The sequence below is a fragment of the Lucilia sericata genome, unplaced genomic scaffold, assembly GCF_015586225.1.
Source record: "Lucilia sericata isolate MDLA Ls3-8-SP2 unplaced genomic scaffold, ASM1558622v1 Contig001802F_arrow, whole genome shotgun sequence".
NCBI lineage: Eukaryota > Metazoa > Arthropoda > Insecta > Diptera > Calliphoridae > Lucilia > Lucilia sericata.
Window position 1 is genome coordinate 30,500 of NW_023995701.1, and position 27,192 is coordinate 57,691.

General features: G+C 30.1%; 1 protein-coding gene across 1 annotated transcript in view; it reads right to left on the reverse strand.

The window, feature by feature from the left end:
* The window catches only part of LOC119612689, a 61,419-nt gene that overhangs the window by 24,657 nt on the left and 9,570 nt on the right, over nt 1-27,192 (reverse strand). The window contains 18 exon segments of the mRNA XM_037968537.1: nt 5,217-5,319; nt 5,928-6,021; nt 6,024-6,315; nt 6,605-6,778; nt 9,004-9,220; nt 9,222-9,738; nt 9,741-9,891; nt 11,066-11,537; nt 11,582-11,821; nt 11,911-12,068; nt 12,193-12,415; nt 12,417-13,090; nt 13,338-13,597; nt 19,045-19,228; nt 19,360-19,866; nt 21,938-22,924; nt 23,106-24,082; nt 24,531-24,845. Coding sequence (XP_037824465.1) covers nt 5,217-5,319; nt 5,928-6,021; nt 6,024-6,315; nt 6,605-6,778; nt 9,004-9,220; nt 9,222-9,738; nt 9,741-9,891; nt 11,066-11,537; nt 11,582-11,821; nt 11,911-12,068; nt 12,193-12,415; nt 12,417-13,090; nt 13,338-13,597; nt 19,045-19,228; nt 19,360-19,866; nt 21,938-22,924; nt 23,106-24,082; nt 24,531-24,845 — 6,545 coding nt within the window.

Consider the following 27,192-nt stretch of genomic DNA (forward strand, 5'->3'; position numbering starts at 1 on the left):
AATAGAAAAATTATCGTTATGATATTAGAGTGGCTAAAGAATTATACATTTCTATTCATGTTTATGTTTAAATTCTATTTTATATTTTATTATCTGAAATGAATAAACAGTTATTTGATATTATTAATTAAATAAAAATATGTATATAGCGAACGTAAAGTATATTAGTAAATGTTTACTAATTGGATTAATAAGATAAATATTAGCTTAACTAATAAGTATTGTTTTTAATATAGGCTTAAGGTATTTAAATTTAAATTTACTTAACAATAAAATTATACTCAATTTTTGTATTTTCTAAGAAGTACAGCTGTATCTGTGTTCAGTATTATTCGAATGAAGGATTTATCTTTGGTTTAAAATGAAGTTCAATTTCGAACATTAACATTATGAATTTCGAATTTAAATTTAAATAATTTTTTTTTTTTTTTTTTTTTGATATCCAACAACAAAATCTTGATATGTTTTTACAATTTGTCTCACTGTTTTATATTCAACTACTGCAGCATTTCTATTTTGTGTATTTTGTTAATTATAATGCTTAATTAAACTTAATTAAAATCCTGTTGCTGATAGTATTTATCAAACAGATTACATACATTGCAAATAAAAAGGGTTGCTTAAATAATTGGGAATTAATACAATGAAACGTATAGACAGACAGATTCTGATGCATACATATATATTTGACCACCTGCACGTATGAGTAATTACAAAAAAAAATATAGTTTAACTTGTATAACGTATACGCTACTAGAGGATATTGTATGCAATGTAATCAATTCAATTAATTTCATCATTTTAAACATATTTTTTTTTTAATTTTAATTTATAATCAAATCAATCATTAAATCATGTTTTCACTGAATTTACATATATTTTTTTATGCATTTATTATATACTAGCTATACCCAGTGTGCTTCGCTACCCTCATCGTAATGAAATAAAATAAATATTATTGTAAATGTATATATATATCTGCAATATCAAATTTTAGAAAACTCAAAAAGTACCAATGAAGTACGAAAAAGTAACAAAAGACCTCTTTTATTTAATTTCATGTTCCTAAGTTCAATATTATAGAAAATTAAAAAAGTACCAGTTGAAGAACGAAAAATTACCAAGGGTCCCCTTTTATAGATTCTCATTAACTCCGGGCTCCACATGGTTAATTTCATGTTATAAAAAAACACAAAAAGTACCTTTGAAGAACGAAAAAAGTCCTCTTTTATATGTTCTCACTTACTCCGGGCTCTACGTACTTAATTTCATGTTTCTAGGTTCAATATTATAGAAAATTCAAAAGTACCTTTGAAGAACGAAAAAGTGCCGAAAAGTCCCCTTTTATAGGTTATCACTTAATCTTGGCTGTACTTGCTTAATTTCATGTTTCTAGGTTCATATTATAGAAAATTCAAAAAGTACCTTTTGAAGAAACGAAAAAGTACCAAAAAATCCCTTTTATAGATTCTCATTTACTCCAGGCTCTATATGCTTAATTTCATGCTTCTAGGATCAATATTATAGAAAATTCAAAAAGTACCTTTTGAAGAACGAAAAAGTCCCCTTTATAGATTCTCATTTACTCCAGGCTCTACATGCTTAATTTCATGCTTCTAGGATCAATATTATAGAAAATTCAAAAAGTACCTTTTGAAGAACGAAAAAGTACCAAAAAGTCCCCTTTTATAGGTCTCACTTAATCCAGGCTCTACATGTTTAATTTCATGTTTCTATTCAATATTATAGAAAATTCAAAAGTACCTTTTGAAGAACGAAAAAGTACCAAAAAGTCCCCTTTTATAGATTCTCACTACGGGCTCTAATGCTTATTTCATGTTTCTAGGTTCAATTTATAGAAAATCAAAAAGTACCGAAACGAAAAAGTACCAAAAAGTCCCCTTTTATAGATTCTCATTTACTAGGGCTCTACATGCTTAATTTCATGTTTCTAGGTTAAATTTTATAGAAAACTCAAAAAGTACCAGTCGAAGACGAAAAAGTACCAAAAAGTCCCCTTTTATAGATTCTCATTTACTCTGGGCTCTACATGCTTAATTTCATGTTTCTAGGTTAAATTTTATAGAAAACTCAAAAAGTACCAGTCGAAAGACGAAAAAGTACCAAAAAGTCCCTTTTTAGATTCTCATTTACTAAGGGCTCTACATGCTTAATTTCATGTTTCTAGGTTAAATTTTATAGAAAACTCAAAAAGTACCAGTCGAAGACGAAAAAGTACCAAAAAGTCCCCTTTTATAGATTCTCATTTACTAAGGGCTCTACATGCTTAATTTCATGTTTCTAGGTTAAATTTTATAGAAAACTCAAAAAGTACCAGTCGAAGGACGAAAAAGTACCAAAAAGTCCCCTTTTATAGATTCTCATTTACTCCGGGCTCTACATGCTTAATTTCATGTTTCTAGGTTAAATTTTAGAAAACTCAAAAAGTACCAGTCGAAGGACGAAAAAGTACCAAAAAGTCCCTTTTATAGATTCTCATTTACTCCGGCTCTACATGTTAATTTCATGTTTCTAGGTTCAATATTAGAAAATTCAAAAAGTACCTTTTGAAGAACGAAAAAGTACCAAAATTTTATAGATTCTCTTTACTCCGAGCTCTACACTTAATTTCATGTTTCTAGTTTAATTTTAAAGAAACTCAAAAAGTACCTGTAGAACGAAAAGTCGAAAAGTCCCTTATTATTAATTTCATGTTTCTATTTCAATATCATAGAAAACTCAAAAAGGACCAGTTGGAGAATGAAAAGTACCAAAAAATATCACTTGATACCGGGGTTCCAAATAACACCCCATTAGGATATTTAGTGTTTCTAAATTTAAAAATTTTATCTAAATTGGATCATTGTGGTTGAATAAAATCAAATTTCCCGTTTTTACCCCTTTTGGTACTTTTTTCCTCCCCATTAACGAAATAAAAATTCTATTCCAAAAAGTTGCAACATCGTAGTGGGAGCCTGTTATTATGTATTCATATGTATAAGTTAATAAACCAAAAACAATGTTTTATGAAAAAAGTACCAAAAATAGGTACAATTTTAACCCCTTAAACGTCCGAATATCCAAAAAGTACTAAATTCATATTTTTATTTTTTCGTTAAGTTATGAAGGAGTCAAAAATATTTTTTGAATGTGCACTGGTTTAAAAGACATGGGGTGCGAAAAAAGTACCAAAATACAGTTTTTACCCGTTTATTCCCTAAAGGGGCCGAATTTTAAAAAAGTACCAGACACCTGTCCGTTTATTTTTTAAATGAACGGCGATAAGCTTTAAACTGTTTTTGTATCTTTTCTAGTTTAGGAGATATAAGGTTACCGAATTTACCCGTTTTTACCCTTTTTTACCCCCTAAACATTTTATAGATTCTCATTTAATCCGGGCTCTACATGCTTAATTTCATGTTTCTAGGTTAAATTTTATAGAAACTCAAAAAGTACCAGTCGAAAGACGAAAAAAGTACCAAAAGTCCCCTTTTATAGATTCTCATTTAATAAGGGCTCTACATGCTTAATTTATGTTTCTATTTTCATATTATAGAAAACTCAAAAAGTACCAGTCGAAGGACGAAAAAGTACCAAAAAGTCCCCTTTTATAGATTCTCATTTACTAAGGGCTCTACATGCTTATTTCATGTTTCTAGGTTAAATTTTATAGAAAACTCAAAAAGTACCAGTCGAAAGACGAAAAAGTACCAAATAGTCCCCTTTTATAGATTCTCATTTACTAAGGGCTCTACATGCTTAATTTCATGTTTCTAGGTTAAATTTTATAGAAAACTCAAAAAGTACCAGTCGAAGGACGAAAAAGTACCAAAAAGTCCCCTTATATAGATTCTCATTTACTCCGGGCTCTACATGCTTAATTTCATGTTTCTAGGTTAAATTTTATAGAAAAACTCAAAAAGTACCAGTCGAAGGACGAAAAAGTACCAAAAAGTCCCCTTTTATAGATTCTCATTTACTCCGGTCTCTACATGTTTAATTTCATGTTTCTAGGTTCAATATTATAGAAAATTCAAAAAGGTACCTTTTGAAGAACGAAAAAGTACCAAAAAGTCCCATTTTATAGATTCTCCTTTACTCCGAGCTCTACATCTTAATTTCATGTTTCTAGCTTAATTTTAAAGAAAACTCAAAAAAGTACCTGTGTAGAACGAAAAGTAGCGAAAAGTCCCTTAATTATTAATTTCATGTTTCTATTCAATATCATAGAAAACTCAAAAAGGACCAGTTGGAGAATAAAAAGTACCAAAAAAATATCACTTGATACCGGGGGTTCCAAATAACACCCCCATTAGGATATTTAGTGTTTCTAAATTTAAAAATTTTATCTAAATTGGATCATTGTGGTTGAATAAAATCAAATTTCCGTTTTTACCCCTTTGGTACTTTTTCCTCCCCATTAACGAATAAAAATTCTATTCCAAAAAGGTTGCAACATTGTAGTGGGAGCCTTTTATTATGTATTCATATGTATAGAGTTAATAACCAAAAACAATGTTTATGAAAACAGTACCAAAAATAGGTACAATTTTAACCCCTTAAACGTCCGAATATCCAAAAAGTACGAAATTCATATTTTTATTTTTCGTTAAGTTATGAAGGAGTCAAAAATATTTTTGAATGTGCACTGGTTTAAAAGATACATGGGGTGCGAAAAAAAGTACCAAAATACGGTTTTTACCCGTTTATTCCCTAAAGGGGGCCGAATTTTAAAAAAGTACCAGACACCTGTCCCGTTATTTTTTAAATGAACGGCGATAAGCTTTAAAAACTGTTTTTGTATCTTTTCTAGTTTAGGAGATATAAGGTTACCGAATTTACCCGTTTTTACCCTTTTTACCCCCTAAACATTCGAATTTCCAAAAATCCCGTCTTAGTGGATCTATTTGGGCGGGAGACCAACCTCCTGTCCAAATTTCAGCTCTTTAGCTTCACCGTTTAGGCTGTGCGATGATGAATCAGTCAGTCAGTCAGTCAGTCAGTAACGTTAGAATTTTATATATATAGATTAATTAGACTGTTAATTTCTATAAAATAATATTTTCAAGCTATTAACTCGCTTTATAATTAAAAACATTTCAATTACAAAGAAGTGCTTTAAAAAAAAAACATTGAATATTTTCCCTAAGATTTATTAGTGGCCATATTTTCATTTGATTTATTTTTATTATTTTCATCATAATCATCCAACTCACCTGATTAAATATCCATTTCTCGTCTACAATATTAGAAACACTTCCCAAAGGAGCATTAATATCATCGTCTCGAATTTCACAAGAATTTTCCAAATCATTTAAACTATTAAAATGAGAATAAAAATCAAAGAGAACAAAAAGAAATTGAGCAAAAGTGGAAGAAAAAAAAAATATCAAATAAAGTACTAAACTTAAGAATGCATAAATGTTTTGAGAAAAAGAAAGGTATAAATGGTACAAACGAGAATCAGAGTGGGTACATGCTTACTATGTACAAGTATAAGAAAAAAGTAGATGAAGAAGGAGAGACAGGGAAATTTAAATAAAAAGCCTTCTAAAAGCAAAGAACAAACAAATTATTGTTATACACTTAAGATTCGGCAAACGCGGGTTGAGTCTATTTCACCAAAAACACTTTTATTTAAGAAGAAAAACATGTTCTTAGATAAGAATAAATCAATAATCAGGTCTTTGTTAGGACTTTAATATAAACATACAGTACATATAACTTAAATGCATGTAAGTTCTTTCTACAAAACAATCTAAGAGACTTAAAAAAACAAAAATTAAATTTTCCACCGCGTCAATTGAGTATTAAATGTTTATTGTCTCAGATTGAATAAAACATACACACGACATCATAAAAATGGTTGTTTAAAACATATATACTACTCGACTAAGTGGTATAAAGGAGAAATCAAAATCACTTACATTATAAATTGCAGTTGTTCGCTTAAGTATGATGATGTTGATGATGACGTCGACGATGTCGATATTCCTGGAACGTCTGTGTTATGTTGATGTTTTCATCAGCATCTTCCTCTTCCGTTAAACATATAAATGTATCGTAAATGGCATTTTTATCGTGCATTGAAGAAGCATCAACGATTAAATGTCTAGCTAAGCGCTCGATTTGTAATTGAAGTGGCCTATTGGATGCTATAGATGAAAAGTTTGCTAACGTTGTTGCTTCGCATGCCAATAGTTTATGTAATTTATTTAAAATTTGTAAAAATCTTGCAAAACATAAACTTGAATAAACGACGGCGCTTTGCTTGCAAAGATATTCCACTAAACGTAATAGGCAAACAATTGAATGCTTAATGATTAAAAAAGGAATAAAAAGAAAAGCATATAAATTAAGAATAGAAAAAAAATGGAAATATAAATACCAAACTATAATATCTTATTTAGGATATAATCATAATAATAAAAAGAAAAAAAAACTATTCATAATTGAAATAAATGCTAGAAGTGGTTTGAAATAATAGTTGAAAAAAAGAAATCATTTTATAATTGGATACTCAAATACCTGTGATTTTTTTCTTATTATAATTTTCGTGATTGTTTCTTTACGCCTTCTATTATATTAAATAATAATAACCCACCTTATTGAACACTTTGATATTTTTCAATGCCATTGTTTGAAATAATGAGCAATTTTCTTCATCCACTTCACATAAATAGCACATGAATGCAAATTCTTCAATAATTAAAATATTTAGAAAATTTCCATTGAATAACTGTTGCACTTGTTGCTGATTCCATTTAATAGGATTTGGCTAGGGGATGAATACAACAGAAAAAATAAAAAATTAACAAAAAAAAAAAAAAAAAAATGCAAAATATATGTATAAAAAAACAAGTAGAAGGATAATAATGAGAAAAATATAGAAATTAATTGTAGAACTAAAGTAGATTTAACTAATTAATGGACGAGATATAATAATCTCTTACACTCACTCATTTGCTAACACAAACTCACACACATACATGCATAACATAAACCTAAATACATAACTCTGTGTGTTTAAAATTTTCCCCGCAGGTTCTGCAACTAACTAATTATCATTGTTAAATAACTGATAGTAAATTTAAAAAATACAAAGATTCAAAGAAGAATCTTAACCGTGTACTGAAAGTTTCCATTTGTACGCTGTATGCCTTCAAAATTAAAGATAATGAGTTCAACTCTAGTCTCAGTATAATTCTTTCTTTCTTAACCAGTGATTTGTGGAGCCACTAGTGTTAAAACTAAGTGGATGGTAAATTCAACATAGCTGCAAACTAGTTCAATTGTAGAACTGCTGGGTTGTTATACTTTAAAGCTTTCAATTAATTTTCTGTGCTAACTACTACACTGTGGTATGGGGAATTTATTTTCTGTATTACTGTTGATTGGTGGATGGTAAATGGACATGAAATCAATGTTCATGGCAGTTAGAAGATTAAAAAAAAATATTTAGGTTAAAAAATAGGTTGGTTTAAAACTAAACACTAAAGTAGTTAAGATAAAAGTATCAGAAATTAAGTAGAAAGCACAGATTAGGTAGCCGAAGATCGAAGCATTTCATCTCGCAATTGCTTATCGCTAAGAGTCTCAACAATGGCATTATAAACATCATCGATTGAGTGATGACTTTAACTGAATGCAATCGTAACTATAAAATACAGCATTCCCATTTTTACACAGCCCCAAGTAGTGAAAATATATGTGTTTTATTCTTGACAATAATCTGGAAAACTAGGGTCATATTTATACATATTGTTTCCCTTTGTCATCATATTCATATTCTTTCCTTAGACCCTACATATCGACATTAAGCTTTGTCATAGAGAGCAAATAATAACGATGTTATCGGTATTAAGGGGACAATGTGGTATTGGCGATCATGCCAGGAGAGTAAGTTTCAAGTGGAATGACTACTGCAGAAGTTGTCATAATGAGGAGAAAGAGGAACTATATCTCATTTCCCCTGCTACTGTTCTACATACACAGAGATTGGAGAACATTATTCCAAATATAGTAAATCGGAACCGACTGGTTTAGTTCTAGAATTACTGAGTATTTCCATAAAAGACGGGAACACAACCAAGTGGATCAATGTAAGCCGCTTAAAATTGAGTGACTAATCTAAAACCTAATTAAATATCTTCAGACAATTCTACAACTTAAAATATCTTTGAACGATTAAAAAAGAAATATCAATTTAGGATAATTGGAGGATGTTCAAAGTAATATTATTGGTTATTATACTTCAATGCTCTACAGGAGCCTTCAAACATCATATAAATATTACTCAAGTCAAGACATCAGTCCGGCTAATGTTTATACAAAATTAAATGTTCAATAATGCCAACCATTCTCAAATAGAACATTCGCTTCTGTGAGAGATTTCTGTAAATTGGAAAATCTACTTTTAGGTTCTTGTGACATAGTTTTCTAAGTAGTTCCTTTTTTCTCGGATAGAAACATGTTTATCATAGCATTAGGTGACAAAAGATCCATCAAATTACTCTAAAGAAAATGTGTTCACTATTTTCTTATTTGTATTTCACAAATGGCTTAATAAAGCTCCTTCAAAACTTCGCTAATCCTATAATTTAGCTAACCATCAATTTACAATATCTAAAATAAACAAATTTATTTAAAATAAAAACTCTATAAATAAATTCCCTTAAAATTACTTGAAATATTCCCACTTCAAGAAATTTAGAAAACAAACTAACTACAAACAAACTAACAAAACTTTAATCATTAAACTGCTCTACACCACGTCACATGAATTTGGCAAAACTTTAATCATTACACTGACACACACACAAGTTCAGGTGAATTTTGTCAAGGACAGAGAACGCCTTTTTAATGTTTACAACATTTGCATACTCTTATACAGCATACACAACATATACAATTTAAAATGTACATACATGCATACATCCACAAGTACTTTACACACAATTTTCCACATATTAATTAAAGTAGTTTTACTAATTTCATACTTACATTGCTCTGATGACAAACTTTATTCAAAAGTGCCCGCCTTACATGATTACTTATGTCATCCAATTGTAAACGCTGCAGCAATGCCAACGGATCCAATATACCGAGATCATTTAATAAATTATACAATTCCAGTTGCAATTGTAATAACGTATTATCCACATCCAATTCGGGCAAAGTTGTCATAGAAGTAGTTGCTGCTGTGAAAGTTGAAGTAGTTTGCTGATGTTGTTGTTGTTGTTGCTGTGGATGTTGGACAACCTTGTGTTGAGTACATCATCAACAAATTATAGTATTCATTTAACAATTTTGATTCACAAGCATTTAAAGTGAAACGTATTGAGGCGAGTAAAGAATCCTCTAGACGTGAGTTGAAACATAGTTGATGCAAAACTTTAACAAATTGACATACTAGACGACAATACTGTATGGCAAACTGTTGGCTGTAAGTGGAGGAGGGGCAGGTCGTATTCGCATCATGCTGCTGCTTGTTTCGCGTTGTTGAATGTTGATGGTCAGAGAGTATGGTATGAAGACACTCAAGAAGAACATCGCACAAAACTGTAGCAAAATAGTTAATTTCATTTATAGTACTTGAATTGTTTGTTAGTGTTTGCTGCAAAGCTATGGCCTGAGCTGCAGCAGCTTTTGATGTTGTTGGTTTGGTATCCAATAGCCAAGAATGTGACGTTGACGATGAAGACGACAACGCATCAGCAGGATTTTCGTGGTTTTGCTTTTCTGTTGCTTTGCCTTAACTTTTCCACTATTGTTGGGTGATTTTTCAAATAGAGCTTTAATGTGATTTACTAAATAAATTTCCTCGGTTTTGAGGATTACATTCGACAGGATAATCGTTGCATACGATAAATCACTAAAGTTTGCAACATCCTTTATTTTTTTTTAATTTTTGTTAGTTTCGTGTTAGGCAAATAACAGATACGTACGGTTTTTATCGTAGTTGTTAGAAATTGTATTGTTGTTATTGTGTGTTTATGTTGGTGGCATGGCCAATAGCAATGTTGAGTCGAAGAAGCATTAGTAGCAGTAACAGGAGCAGGAACCGAAAGCAAAAAAAAAAAAAGATTTTTGTTGAAATTTTTCATGGTAAATGGTGTTGTATGAGTAGGAATTAGATGATTTCGCCCCACAGTTGTTGTTGGCGTTGTAGTTAAAAGTTGATGTTGGAAAAATAAGGCATCACACACACACATAGCACATAGAGAAAAACCATCCAAAAAATAATAAAAGTTGAATTTGAGTTGGAGGTGCCAGCATTAGACATGGTGAATATAAAATGACAAATAAAACAAAATAAAACATTATATAGAAAAAAGTTAGATCGTTAGAGAGAGTTAAAACTGCAAAAAGTTTTACGTTTTTTTTTCATATAACATGAATATATAGTAGAATTTTTCATTCTACGTATATTACATAAGGACTAAATAAAACTATTGAAATGCACAAATATGAGTCATGTAAGTGTGAAATGTTTTTACCTTGTAATTATATACAAGTTTTATTTATTTAGAATTTATGTTTTAGTCCTTTTTTGGGGGAAAAATAGTCAGACTTTCATAAACAAAATAAATTTGTAGTGATAAAGTAAAGCGAAGTCCATCAGGATGTGTTATTTAAAATATATAAAATAAAGAAAACGGATTGTATAAGGTTTCTACAAAGATTTGTTGGACAAAATCGTTTATTTACAGTTAATTGACACATTTTTTAGAAAAACATATCGACAAAAGTATTCAATAGAATTAAAAAATTTCTAAAGAAAAGTGATTGTAAAAGTTTTCTATAAAAAACTAATGGTAAAAGATTTCTTTATAAAACAGATCGACGAAAGTTTTCTATCGACAATTGTTTGACAAAAAATTTCTAGGCTTTCTATCCCCAAAAGTTTTTTAAAAAAGAAATCGATAAAATCTCTACAAACTACAACTAAACATTCAAATTTAAAACCAATTAAAGAAAACCATTTCAACTCATATTTATGCATCCATAACTTAATATATACATATATGGAATAAATAATAAATATAATTCAACACAAACATACCCCTTCAACAGTATATTTAAACAATGACATAAACTCCTTGCTATTACCCAACAAATATTTGGTATTATTTTTGAAAAATGTATCCAACATATAATAATCATTCCAATCTTGTATATATAAACGATTTAAGCATATTGAATGACATATCATACTACAAACAGTATCAAGATTTGGCAAACATGTTGTATGTGATTGTTGCTGTTGTTGTTTGTTGTCTTCATAACTTCTAGCTAGTGTATCAACCATAATTGTTGCAGTTTCTGTTGTTGTTTTATTGGCATCATTTAACATTTTATATTGTTCATATTGTTGTTGCAATTGCTCAATTAGCAATAGTAAACTGAGCACTTGTTGGCAATCATTGGATTCAATGAATTTCTCCAACATTCCCAGAATGACTTCTTTTTGTGTGTCAAGTTCGTTGTTGAGTGTTAAAAGATTTTCTGTTATAGCGGCCAATGAATTTGGGTCACTTTTTGTATAGTTGTTGCTGTTGTTGTTGAAATTAAGGATGACAATTGTGCTTCTTTGGGTGATGTTGTGGATTGTTGTTGTCGTTGCTGGTGTTGTGTCATTAAAAACATTTCATAAGATAAAGTTTTTAAAGCTTGTACAGCAACATCTCTGATATTATAGTTGGCTAATAAATTATTAATAATACTTATTATTTTTGGTATTGTTATTAAATTCCGTTCACTTTTCGAAGATAATTTAATAAGGAACTTAATGATGGGTGTAATCATAAAGAGACCGTTACTGTGAAACAAATGAAAGATTATTTGAAAATATTAAAATTATTAAGTATATTTTAATTTACCAATTTAAAAAAAAAACTCTATACTCACCGTGCTATACCACTTTCGATTATATCCAAGCTTTTAATAATATTGTCAAATATCACATTCTTCGAATCCAATATACTATAGGTAATATTAAAATCCAATAAAAGAACTAATAATTCTAAAATCTGAGACTGAACTCGACCATTGCATTTAAGAAAAAGCTGAAAAGATTAAACAAATACAGCAAAGTTGAAATATTTCGAATAATATTGTTTAAAAAAGAATCTAGGATTACACTGCCACTTAACAAATGCAACAGTATTAGAAAACGTCTACAGTACTTACAGTTAAACAATATATGACCAATGGCTCAAAGAGTTTTATATGTTTAGATAACTCTAGCTCATGCTCTGATTTCCAAGTGTTAAATTCTAAACCACTTGCAAATAGTTCAGCCAACAATAGATAATCATCTTGTGAGCCAGCAACAACAATGCCAGTAGAACCAACATAAACATTAGCAGCAGCAACGTCGTCTCTGAGGCCAGAACTATTAAGAGATGTAGAATCATATCATGCAAACGGAAGCTTCGTTCGTTGATAATTGTACTGCTGGTGGTATAATTGTTGTAGATTGTTGTTGGGAAACATTTGCAAACAGTGAAGGAGATGATGGTGATGTTGGTTGATTTGTTTGTTGTTTGTGGGATGTACAAACATCATCTTTGCTAATGCAATGTAGCTCTTTGCATTTGGCCTTAAAGTAGGTTTTTACAAATGTTGTTCTTGGTGTTTTTGTTTTTGTCGTGGTATAATGGGCTGGTTTGTATTGTTGTTGCATATTGCCATAATTTCTAGCAAACAAATATTTCAACAGTTGTCGCAGACATGCTATACTCTCTTCTGGTGCATAATTTATGACTTTGGTCAAGTACTGAAGAGTTTCTTCAATTAATTTCAATACCGAATTGCAAACAGTAGCAGAAACTCCTGATGCTGCCATTGTTGTTGCTGCTGCCATAGATGCTCCTCCGGCTGGCATTGCATTTGGAAACAATACAGCATTTACATCCGTTGCATTTTTGGCAACATTACTTCCACCACCGCTACCACCATTGCCGCCAACACTGTAAGCAATAGCTGCTGCCTCATGAGGCAACATTTCGATGCATGCACTCATTGAGTTCAAACATGTTTTTAAAAGGGAAATTAATTTGCTGCCAGCTTCCTCATTAATGGTAATCTTGATAAATTTGTTTTTGTTTTTAATTTTTCCATTTTACATTATGCATTCCCCCAAACAACCAAAGAACAAAATGAAAAAAATAAAGAAATAAAATTGTACAAAAAAAAATTAAAGTGATGAATTTCAAAAAGTTTTTGCTATTTTCATATACAACATCTTAAAGTAGCACAAATTGCCTTTTTCAGACATTTCTAGACTTCCTTTAGGTTTAAATATTGTCTTTTTCTATTATATAAACACTTACCTTATAGTTATCGTAGGCACTTTTTAATGTTTGATAAAGTTTTATGTAGACATATTCATTGCCAAAATAGCCAATACTTTGTGTTATGGCCAATTCTTTGGCGTTGCTAAAAAGATCAACTTTTTGGCTTTTAGCCATAATTAAAGGCTTTTGATTTGTGAAAATATGATAATAAATGTTTATAATTTTTATTGTATGTTTAAGTAGACTCAAATTGGTGTCACGATTGGCATGGACATCTGGTTGAAAGATTAAGGAACCTGTAATAATATAATAAAATACAATAAATACTTGTATTCTTATTTATTCTTAGATAAAAAAAATTAATAAATTTAGAGATTTAAATTATGATTTTATCCTTTAGTTACAAAATTTATAAAATTTTAATAAATTTAGGTCTTTTAAACAAAATTTAATTACATAAAATTGTATTCACATTCGTTGAAAAATTTATAATCATCATATTTCTCAGGGAAAAAACACATTTAATTATCATTTTAAACCTGCAAAGTTTTACACTTTCTACAGAATCTAACAACAATTTTAAAACTACATTTATTTAAAATAACAATTAACATAAAATTATCATTAATAAAAGACAGATTTAGTTACTTTTATCAAAGTATTGTAAATGGTTTTTTTAACCTTTGTGTTAGCATTTGTCATATACATATGTTTAGAGTTCGTTAAAACTTATATAAAAACCCCCAAAAGTTATAGAATGAAATACGAAGAGGCAATAAAAAAAAAAACCTAGACAACATTTGTAAATTGCATATTATAGAGTTATAAAGAATAAAGCGCACAACAGTAAGCCCTATCAAATGTTATAAACAATTATTTCTTTACATAGTATAGACTATAGCCTGACTATAGTATAATTAGATAAGAGTCAATGTGTCTTTGTGTAGAATATGGACCATAGTTTAACTGTAGCCTTGACTAAAGTCTTGACAATAGTATTGACTATTACCGTTACTATAGTATTGACTAGATATAGTCTTGAGTGAAACCTTGACTATATTATTGATTATAGTTTTAATTATAGTCTTGTCTATTGCCTTGACTATAGTATATAATATAGCATTGATTATAGTATAGACTACAGCCTTGATTCTAGTCTTGAATATTGCCCTGACTATAGTATTGACTATTGCCTTGACTAAATTATTGGACTATAGTCTTGACTATAGTATATACTATTGTATTGACCATTGCCTTGACTATTTACTATATAAATGTGGTTCTGACTGAAACACTGACTATAATCTTGACTGAAAACTTGACTATAGTATTGCCTTGACTATAGTCTTCACTATTGGCTTGAGTATAGTATTGACCATTGCCTTGGCTATAGGATAGTTTATAGCTTTCACAATAGTTGACTAAACTAACTATAGATTTGACTGTATAGACTATAATGACTACTGTAGTCATATGCTACAGTTTTGACTATAATGTAGACTATAATCCTGTCTATAACATAGACTATCAGCATAGGCCTTAACTATAGCATAGTCTATCATGAATATAGTATGAAATATAGTCCTGCCTAACGCATATAATATGGACCTAAAGTTTTAAATATAAGAGAGGATATAGACTTGACTACAGCATAGACAGCATAGTCTTGACTATAGTATCATAGAAAATACAAATATTGGAATTTGTTAATAAAAGATTCAAGTAATTATATTGTTAGATATCGGCATAAAATTATGGATGTGATTAAGAAATCTATAATTAGTATAACTGTATATCTGTTACCCTTAAGAAACGCAGATATGGAAACAAAGTTAAGGAAAAACCACTTGTTCATAATGACATAGTTAACTGAAAACCATTTACCATTAACAAAACTCTTAAGCATCAACACATTATATGTTGTACACACTGTACATATATATAATCTTATAAAAGATACATATACATGCATTGGTTAAACTCTGTGTATTTGCACTATACTCTGCAGTACGTGGCAACTGTCTCAAACAAGTGAATTTACTTTTTGTTTAGAAAATTATCACTGGTTATAGAATTTTTTTAGAGAAATTCGAGTGATTGAACTGAATTTATTGATAGTGATAAGTTAAATAATTGCTTTCCAACTTCTTCTAAGCATTACTTAAGGACAGTTAAGATAGGACTAATTCTCTGCATTAAGATATTCCAATTTTAAATTAAGTCAAAACTATAATAGTTAACAACTTTTTCCAAAAGAGGATATATTAACTCCTTATACAACTGCTGGGTTCTACACTAGCATACAAAGTTTATCCTTACGATAATTTCTCTTAAAATACAAGTACACACATATACACTCGTATAACCTAGCAAAGTTTTTCACTGTTAAGAGATGGCAGAGTGACTGTAAGCGTCATGGTTGCGCAAAAAAATGAGAGGGTTTCAATTAAAATTACGTTAAATTTACTACAAAACATTATTTTGTAAAATTGCAGTCATTGACAAGGAGTACTAAAGTTAGACTTTTAATTTAGAACTGAATTAAATTTAAAACCGCAACAACTAATTCTGGTCACTTGAACATCTCTAGAAGTAGAGATGCAGGCAAAGCGCTTTCACTTAATATTAGAATTAAATGTAAACGTAGTAGTAAGTATATTCATAAACGTAAGTATGTAAGTAAGTAAAATGATGTGAAATTATATTTGTTGGCTCTGTCTGGTTACTTGCTTTCTAGCAGCAAATCTAAAATGCATGTTGCTGTATGATGTTTTAAAGTACAAAATGTATGAAAGTAGAAGATGAAATTCTAAACAGATTTGATGTGTATATATTTGGGAGGAATGAGTGAGTGAGTGAAAATGTGGTATTTATTTGCATTTGTAAGTATAATGTTGTGTGTGTGTATAAATGTTAATACATTTTAAAGAATAGAACTTTGTATGACTGTTTAATCATATATTCATTACGTTTATTCATTTACTATTGCTACTCTCACTGAAGAAGATAAAAAACGATGGTTGTTTAAAGACTTGGGGAATTATTTAAAATCTAGTTTTTGAGGTAATAGAAAACTTTTAATGGTTTGTCAGAAAGTAAAGTTGGTTAAATAAATATCAACACGAATTCTAAAAGTAATAGATCTACATACAACGTTGGAGGTGGTAAGATATCTCAGTAGATCATTAAATCTGGAACCAAATTATTATATTTAAATTGAGCAGCCCTCGTAGAATTAAATGTTATGTTTACAATTTTGCAGTTTCATTTCAGAAGTCAACATCATATCATTTCTTCAACAACAAATGCAACAAATTTTATGTATCCACAGTGATGGGAGAAAATAATAAAACTAATTGGATTTAAATGTCCTTAAAATATGGGGTCAAGCTGAAATTATTAAATATTAGATTAAAACAAAGAAAAGGTTAGTAATCTGTTAAGTGGACTCCAAAAGTAGAAGGCCAAATATAACAGGATTTTATGAAAAAAATTGCACATGAGGTTACCTCCAGTAGGTTATTGGTCAATGTTCTAGTGTAACACTCCAACGTGGTTCGATACCCACCTGTGGTACTATCTATCTATCTATCTATCTATCTATCTATCTATCTATCTATCTATCTATCTATCTATCTATCTATCTATCTATCTATCTATCTATTGCACATGAGGTTACCTCCAGTAGGTTATTGGTCAATGTTCTAGTGTAACACTCCAACGTGGTTCGATACCCACCTGTGGTACTATCTATCTATCTATCTATCTATCTATCTATCTATCTATCTATCTATCTATCTATCTATCTATCTATCTATCTATCTATCTATCTATCTATCTATCTATCTATCTATCTATCTATCTATCTATCTATCTATCTATCTATCTATCTATCTATCTATCTATCTATCTATCTATCTATCTATCTATCTATCTATCTATCTATCTATCTATCTATCTATCTATCTATCTATCTATCTATCTATCTATCTATCTATCTATCTATCTATCTATCTATCTATCTATCTATCTATCTATCTATCTATCTATCTATCTATCTATCTATCTATCTATCTATCTATCTATCTATCTATCTATCTATCTATCTATCTATCTATCTATCTATCTATCTAGCTATCTATCTATCTATCTATCTATCTATCTATCTATCTATCTATCTATCTATCTATCTATCTATCTATCTATCTATCTATCTATCTATCTATCTATCTATCTATCTATCTATCTATCTATCTATCTATCTATCTATCTATCTATCTATCTATCTATCTATCTATCTATCTATCTATCTATCTATCTATCTATCTATCTATCTATCTATCTATCTATCTATCTATCTATCTATCTATCTATCTATCTATCTATCTATCTATCTATCTATCTATCTATCTATCTATCTATACTAACTACTACTAACTAACTAACTAACTAACTAACTAACTAACTAACTAACTAACTAACTAACTAACTAACTAACTAACTAACTAACTAACTAACTAACTAACTAACTAACTAACTAACTAACTAACTAACTAACTAACTAACTAACTAACTAACTAACTAACTAACTAACTAACTAACTAACTAACTAACTAACTAACTAACTAACTAACTAACTAACTAACTAACTAACTAACTAACTAACTAACTAACTAACTAACTAACTAACTAACTGACTAAATAACTAACTAACTAACTAACTAACTAACTAACTAACTAACTAACTAACTAACTAACTAACTAACTAACTAACTAACTAACTAACTAACTAACTAACTAACTAACTAACTAACTAACTAACTAACTAACTAACTAACTAACTAACTAACTAACTAACTAACTAACTAACTAACTAACTAACTAACTAACTAACTAACTAACTAACTAACTAACTAACTAACTAACTAACTAACTAACTAACTAACTAACTAACTAACTAACTAACTAACTAACTAACTAACTAACTAACTAACTAACTAACTAGTGGCCTCCGGTAGGTTAGTGGTTAGTGTTCTAGTCTGGTAGACCGGAGGTGGTGGGTTCGATTCCCACCTGAGGCACTGGTTAAGGAGCGCACAACAGGCCCGATAGAGGCCTAGGTGTATTTCTTCGGATTTGATGTATATACATCCTCCTTTCAAACTAACTAACTAACTAACTAACTAACTAACTAACTAACTAACTAACTAACTAACTAACTAACTAACTAACTAACTAACTAACTAACTAACTAACTAACTAACTAACTAACTAACTAACTAACTAACTAACTAACTAACTAACTAACTAACTAACTAACTAACTAACTAACTAACTAACTAACTAACTAACTAACTAACTAACTAACTAACTAACTAACTAACTAACTAACTAACTAACTAACTAACTAACTAACTAACTAACTAACTAACTAACAAACTAACTAACTAACTAACTAACTAACAAACTAACAAACTAACAAACAAACAAACAAACAAACAAACAAACAAACAAACAAACTAACTAACAAACAAACAAACAAACAAACAAACAAACAAACAAACAAACTAACTAACTAACTAACTAACTTACTTACTAACTAATAAACTAAAACATATAATTTTTTCCCAAATATCACTAGAAGTTTCTTTATAGCTATAGCCTTTTTAATTTTAAATTCAACCACTTTTACCCTCAACTGTTAGTTAGCAAATGTGTAATGTACTTCATAGTATTTACTTACCAACTATTAATTTACTGCTGACATCAATCAAATCACTTTGACATGTTAAGTCGACTGCTGTGTTATAATTATACTGTGATAATTTGACGAAGATTTCCATAAAGTTAAACTCGGTCCAAGCACAAGAATAATCAGCAAATGAAAAATACGTAAGTAAATATTTCGTACATAAAATATTGCCAAACTAAAAAGGAAAAGACCAAAAATTAAGAGATGAGATTTTGTAAGTTAATCACCATAAAATATAAAATAAATAGACCATAACACAACAACACAATTTATGCAAGATTTAGTTGGATGTATGTATGTATTTACCTGCATATTTTTATCTTTCAATGACATTAATCTATTTGTTAGACGATATAAAACTTTGGCTAAAACAGTTTCAATTTGTTCTCTCTTTGGTAAATCCATATTAAATGTTGATGAGGAGGACGAGGAGTAGTAGTTGTTTGTTGATGAAGCTGCTGATGAGCCATCCAAAGTTGTAAAGATATCTGTTTGTTGTTCTCGTCGGGGATTTAATAAGCAACGCAGTGCGGGTGACATGTCATTAAAGATACTATAGTCTAAAAAGTTTATCAATAATTTTAGATTTTGTATATAAGTTTTATGTAGAGCATCTTTGTCATTATTATAGTCAAAATTTATTTTATTTTTTTGTGTTTGTTTCGGTTGTTGTTGTTGCTGCTGCTGTTGTTGTTGCTGGCTCGTATGTTTGGCATTTTGTAAAATAAAGTTGCATAAACATTTTGAGGCATGTTCTCTAACACGTACATCATCTTCGCCAATCAATTGCAAAAGTTCATCGATAAATGAATTCTATAACGAGAACGGAAATAGGATGTTCATTATAAATATATGTATGTATGCATGTTACTTCTACTATTTTTTATTATTTCGCAAGATTTCTCTAACAAAAAAAAAGTGAATTTCTATAGACTTTTTAGAATGAGAAAACGAGATGAAATTTTTAAGCAAATCAACTAACATATCAGTTAGTTTGGGTTTACATAGTTTGCATGGGAAATATTTACTATAGCATCAAATATCTATTATTTACCCCTAGTATTTATTTGTAACGAAAAAAAGAAAAATTTACCATTTTATTTATTTATGCTTCAAGACACAAAACGCCAATAAAGAGAAAACTACTATACATATTGATATTTAGTATAAAATTTTAAGTTATTTACGAAAAAAATATGTTGAAAAGTTGTAAGAAAAACAAGTTTGTTGGTTCAATTGAAATATTTTTTTATTTAAGAATCTATTAGTATTTAGAGCTGCAAATAAACGAATCTATATTCGATTTTTGTATTTATTTATTTGTTTGGCAATTTGTAAGAAGAGGAAAAATGTTATTTTCAAGTAGAGTAGTACTTGTACCGGCAAATCTATTAAGGACCATTAAGCTGACCTTCAGCCTTTGACTTAAAAGGTGGAATTAGATTTTTGATAAAAGAAATTTGTGCAAAATATTGTATTTTGAGTATAATTTTTGTTGTGATGTTAATTTTTACCCCCTTATTCACAAACAAATTTTATTTTATAAACAGTTTATAAATTAGATTTTGTATGGAAATTTTGTTTTATAAAACCTTTTATAAGGGGGTTAGTATAAATTTTGATTTTTTGTTAGTTAGTTAGTTAGTTAGTTAGTTAGTTAGTTAGTTAGTTAGTTAGTTAGTTAGTTAGTTAGTTAGTTAGTTAGTTATTAGTTAGTTAGTTAGTTTAGTTAGTTAGTTAGGTAGTTAGTAGTTAGTTAGTTAGTTAGTTAGTTCGTTCGTTCGTTCGTTCGTTCGTTAGTTCGTTCGTTCGTTCGTTCCGTTACGTTAGTTCGTTCGTTCGTTCGTTCGTTCGTTCGTTCGTTCGTTCGTTCGTTCGTTCGTTCGTTCGTTCGTTCGTTCGTCGTTCGTTCGTTCGTATCGTTCGTTCGTTCGTTCCGTTCGTTCGTTCGTTCTTCGTTCGTTCGTTCGTTCGTTCGTTCGTTCGTTCGTTTCGTTCGTTCGTTCGTTCGTTGTTCGTTCGTTCGTTCGTTCGTTCGTTCGTTCGTTCGTTCGTTCTTCGTTCGTTCTTCGTTCGTTCGTTCGTTCGTTCGTCCGTTCGTTCGCTTCGTTCCCCCCATGCCCACTCCGCTCGCATACATCTAGGCCACCTCGGGTCTGTTGTGCCTCTGGTGGGAATCGACCCACCACCTCCAGTCTACTAGACTAGAACACTAACCACCCTAACCTACCCGAAGCCACTGACTTAAGTAAAATATGTAACACTTTGAATTGGATTTTTAATGCATTTTTGGGTGAAACAATGTGAAATCAGTTTTAAGAAAATTCGAAATTTTAATGATTTTCAGGGTGAATATGAAATTTCAAGTAAAAATTTAAATTTTCAATGAAAAATCGAATTTTTATTAAAAAATTGAATTTTTAGTAAAATTTTAAATTTTGGTGAAAAATTTAATTTTTTGTGAAATTTTCTTTTCAAGAGAATTTTTTTTTTTAATTTTTAGTTAAAATTGTCTGCTTTATTCATAATGCAAATTTTGAAAATTTTTGTGCCAGTAATCGCGATTTTGAGCTTATGCATTCATTTCTTTTGACAGTTTATTAAAGCAAAAAAAGCATATTTCCTAAGCCTATAGCGAGTTATAGTATAGGCTTGTTATCTAAATCCAAAAAGTAAGCAAAATATTTTCAAATAGTTCATAATAAAAGAAACTTTTCAAACACATAGTTTTTCTCAATATTTATCTTGGTATCCAATTTAGAAAAATGCAAACATTTTAATAGTTTTTAATTTTTTTTTTTTTTTTTCAAAATGAAAATAAAATAAGGAAAAGAAAAGAAAAAGGCAATATGTATATGGATAAACATGAAATAACAATACTAACCTCTAAGTTGCAGACAAAATCAGCATTATCAACATCGTCTACATGACCATTTAAACAGACAACACCACTACAACAGCAGCAACATAACTGACAGCTGGTACATGCCGTTGAAGAAGAAGACGAATCAGAAGAATTCATAGCTGAGGATGAGCAACAGCAATTGCATTTACTAATACCCCATCCATTGTGGTTTTTAGTGTTCATATTGTTGGTATAGTTATTTCCGTAATAAGAACGTAGTGAAGCATAATTTAAATTCGAAATAACTTCGGCATATTTATTTTGGACCAACCAATATTTGTTGTAGTGACATAGACGTAGTTTATTCAATAGCAATTTTGGTGATATGAAAAGTAAGTTGTGGTTGTTGCCACAGCAATAAGGAGATCGGGCAAGTGAAGACAACATTTTACTTTCATGTGTATTAACTTTATGTTGATGTACTGAAGATAAAGGAAATTGGTATGAGATAAAATTGCTATCACCATCATCTACTATACGACCACAAACAAAACCACCGCAACCATCAACACTACTGGCCGTATTAATGTTATTGGTTTGTGAATTGTTGTTGGTATTGCTAGTAGTGATGTTGTAGTCGTTGTTAAATTTTGTTTGCAATTGAAAAGCATTCAAAAGCGCAACTATAATCTCATCATTATCGTTAAAGTGCCCCGAAATACACTTAAAGTTTGTACTTCCAGTGGCTGCAGCCGTACCATACGTTCCCGTTATTTTTGTCTGTTTTATTGTAGAGGCATTTCTGCATGAATTCTCATCTTTCGAGAAGTTTTGCTGTTGTTTATTATTGCTGTTTTTGCCAGTTTCTTTCTTTTTATGTTGACCATTATGACATGAAGATGATGATGATGATGATGATGACGATGACGATGTTGCTGACATGTACTTAAAAATCACATATGGAAATATTTTATCAAATGTGTTTAAAGCTTGTATGACAACAGTATGAATTTCATCTTGTAGACCCTACAAATATAAAAGAAATAAGAAAGAACAGAAAAGAAAAATAAATCTCAATAATGAACAATAATGGTAAAAGTTTTTAAAGAAAATCTTTAAATTTAATAAGGAAATAAAAGAATTTTCTTAAGAGCTTAAACAACATATTATTATATTTAAGATTTTTTTTTAACAATTTTCTACTTACCATGCACAATATGGCCAATAAATATTGTAAATTTATAGAAGAATTCATACACAGACCAGCTTGTGTAGAACGCAAATAGTGACCAATTATGATTTGTACACCGGCACGTAAAATAGGATCTTCATGTTTATAATAGAATAAAATTTCATAGAGAAATTGTTTAGCATTTGTGTAGTTTTTATTTAAATTTTGTTTTGTTAATTCTGCTTCTTGTTTGGATTTTCGTATAGTTTTGGTGCGCTTTGGAGGCTTTGGAGGAGCCATATCTGTTGGTGGCATATCTTCTTCAGCTTTGGTAATTTCTACAAAACCTTTTAGTTTAGTATCTGAGGAAATAATTTCCGAAGTGGTTAAGTCCTTTTTAATTTTCAATAAAGGTGACTTTTTTAAACGTTCTTCGGTTTTGGTAAATAAAACAGGATCGGCACTTTGGGTCATTTTCGGAGCCGGTTGGCTAAAATTAAAGTCTGTCGAACTTTTACCAAAATAATCATCGATTATTTCCAATAAAGGAGTCTCATTATCATCCATGCGAAAAACATCTAGTTGAGAAAAGGAAGACTTTCTGGGCGCTTCGGTAACCACTTCTAAATGTTCATAATCTTGTCCTATATTGGAACTGTTGTCACTTGGTATTTGTAGTGGGCTATTGGACTCACTTATATCTGTTGAGGGTTTTTCGTTAAGTTTTTCTTTAGGTTTTTCAAATTCCATAAATTTTAAAGAAATTTCTAAAACTTCTGGACACAAACGTACACATTGGCCCATTACATTTAGGCAGACACTTTTAATGGATACTCGTACAGTAGTGTCATCGTAGAGACCACTTGGACTACCGGTTAATAAAAATCTGGCCGATATTAAACGTGCAGTATAGTAGATTAAAGATTGTTCGTAGATGGAGCCAATATCCACACTAAGTTGAAGTTGATTAGTTGAACCTTTTTCTTGTTGGGGGGATGTTAGAAAAGGATTTTCTGGAGAAATGAAATGTACAAAAATATATAGAAAATATAAAACAAATCGTTTGTTCAGGGAGCTAGCAAGAGAAAGCTTAAAATTATTTAAAAAAAGAACATACAAATTACTTTTGAGCATGAGTTCAAATGCAATAAATAAGTATCAAAAAAGAGGACCTTACTCTCTTTCAGTATTATATTTTTATATATTTTTGATGTTAAATTTTTGTTGTTTTTTAAACCAAATTAAAAGTAAACCCTTAAATAAACTACGATGCGTATGAGTAATATGTTATTTATCCATTATATGAATTGATCACTTTGCCCTTATTCCGATTTGTTATAACAACGTTACATAAATGTTGCCAACACAAAAATTAACTTATCGATATGCATTTCAATAATTAAAGAAATAATTGTACAGAAACTTTCTTCACAACTTTCACACTCAATCATTTCTACTTACTGACAATCCTCTTAGGAGTAAAATTTTTCTCTTCAGCTACTTTTGATTTTATATCTTTTGTCGATACAGAAGAATCAACAGAATCAAGTGAACGTATTTCACCCATAATGGCTGTTGAAGGTGTGGGAAAAGTTTTACTAGTATCAGGTGATGATTCATCAATAACTTCAATAATTTCAGCGTCCGCACTCTTAAGTGGACTGGTATTCGAAACCAATGAAACAGAATCTATTGTTGTAGAAGAGCTAGAATTGGCTGCAGGTTGTGCCACATTTTTTGCAGAGGGACGAAAGAGTTTTGTAACTGATTCAGATGCTGTTAAGGGGGGAAAAAAAGTTTTTATTTTTAATTTTTCATAAAACAAGTAAATAAAGTAAAAAATATAATAAAGAAGGTATAAATGAAAGAGTGTACTATTAATAGAACATAAACTATTAACACAACAAACTAAAAACCTTGTAACATGCTTAAAAGTGTAAATATTTGTGTACCAAAGTTAGTGTGTGGTAAGATACATTATACAAATAAAAGGCAGTGAGTGTAAAAATAGCTTAAATACAGGAAAATAAGGAAGTTTTTAACATCCCTACAACACACATACATGTGTATTTATATACGAATCATTGGTTGTTAGTTATTCTTTCTTTCTATCTCTCTTATAGTATGTATGTACGGGATGATCTTTAAAATAAACAGCAATTATAGTTTAACATGCAACATCCTTATGATAAAAGTTTACAAAAATGAAATGGACACTTGAATGTTTGAAAATACTTTTTTTCCCCAATAACAACTTTTCTCTTCGTGTTTGTGTGTCTGTGTGTGGGGAAAAACACTTTGTCGTTTACTTCTATTACATTTTAGCTATACATACAAAAAAAAGTTTGTTTTGCCTCAAAACAATAAACGATCATATGGCTTAAACTTATACATATATATAGCATATAGTTTTCAACATGCAATAGTGTTTATATTCCATAATAACGGCAATTGCTTGCATTTCATTTAACCATTTTCCAGGTCAAAATGTGTTACATGAAAATAATGTATTTAAAATTTTCAAAAACACGAAATGACCATAAACATTGTGTTGTATGCGATAAATTGAAAAGAAAAAGAAGTTAAAGAAAAAACATAAACGAAGAGAAAAACTTAAAAATTGCATTAAAGTACTTGTAAATATCCGGCTAAAAATAAACTGTTTGTTTAGGTTAAAGACTGTGTCAAAAGCATGTTGCATTTGTTAGGAAATGATATGGTCGACATTTTAAGTGTTTTCGATAAATGTTGCTATTTGGCTAATAACAAATAGAATTTCAATTGGTAACATATTGAAAATTTATAGTCTTTTTTATTAACATAGATATGGCCTCCGTTAAGTTAGTGGTTAATGTTCTAGTCTGGTACACCAGAGGTTTAAAAAACGTATAACATGTTTAGGTGAGGCTTAGGTGTATTTCTTCGGATTTGATGTATATACATCCTGCTTTCTAACTAATTAACTTATTAACATAGATTATATATTTTTTGCAATGTCAAAAACCGTTAGGTTAAGGCAGTCGATGAGAGCGTCAACACTCTCGGGTCCATATAATGATCCCGTTGTGATACCCTGAAGCGGATCACACCTCGACCTACGTAAGATCGTTCTGTCTATGTTCAGTACGGCGTCCTGAGGCACGGCAAAGGATTCTAACCTATTTATATCCATGCTGGATAGATCCACTGTGCCGTGCAACGCCGAAAGAAAGTGTTGAATCGTCTCCCCCCTATCATGGCAACATCTACAGAAGTCGTTATATGGAAGGTTAAGTCTTCTATCATGCGCACCTATTTGCAATGCCCTGTGAGTAAGGTGCAGTCGTTGCCTAACCCTTGAAAGCACCAACAAACTGTGAGACCTTCTGCCATCACAGATTGAGCAGGTTTGTTTTGGGTGCGCTTTGGAGGCTTTGGGTAGCCATATCTGTTGATGGCATATCCTCTTCAGCTTTGGTAATTTCTACAAAACCTTTTAGTTTAGTATCTAAGGAAATAATTTCCGAAGTAGTTAAATCCTTTTTAGTTTTCAATAAAAGTGACTTTTTAAACATTCTTCGGTTTTGGCAAATAAAACAGAATCGGCACTTTGGGTCATTTTATAAGCAGGTTGGCTAAAATTAAAGTCTGACACTTTTAATGGATACTCGAAGAGTAGAGTCATCATAAAGACCACTTGAACTACCGGTTAATAAAAATCTGGCCGATATTAAACGTGCAGTATAGTAGATTAAAGACTGTTCGTAGATCGAGTCAATATCCACTAACAAACTGTGAGACCTTCTGCCATCACAGATTCACCAGGTCTGTCTAGAAGTTGAGCTAGTAGTCAGGGATGCCCAAACCAATAAATAGAAAACAATATTTTATAAAGAAGTATCAAGAAAAGTACGATTTTTATCCCTTAACCATATGAATTTTCTAATATGTTGTTTCTAGATAACGTGTGAGTAGTTTGAGTTAAAATTTTACTTGTATTTTGTTTTTGTTACAATAACAAAATACAAGTAAAATTTGTACTCAAACTACTCGCTCGTTATTTAGAAACAGCACATAAAAGTACCAAACTTTTAAATTTAACTTCTAAGTTTTCAGGTTTTAAAGATAAACGAGGTCCAAAAAG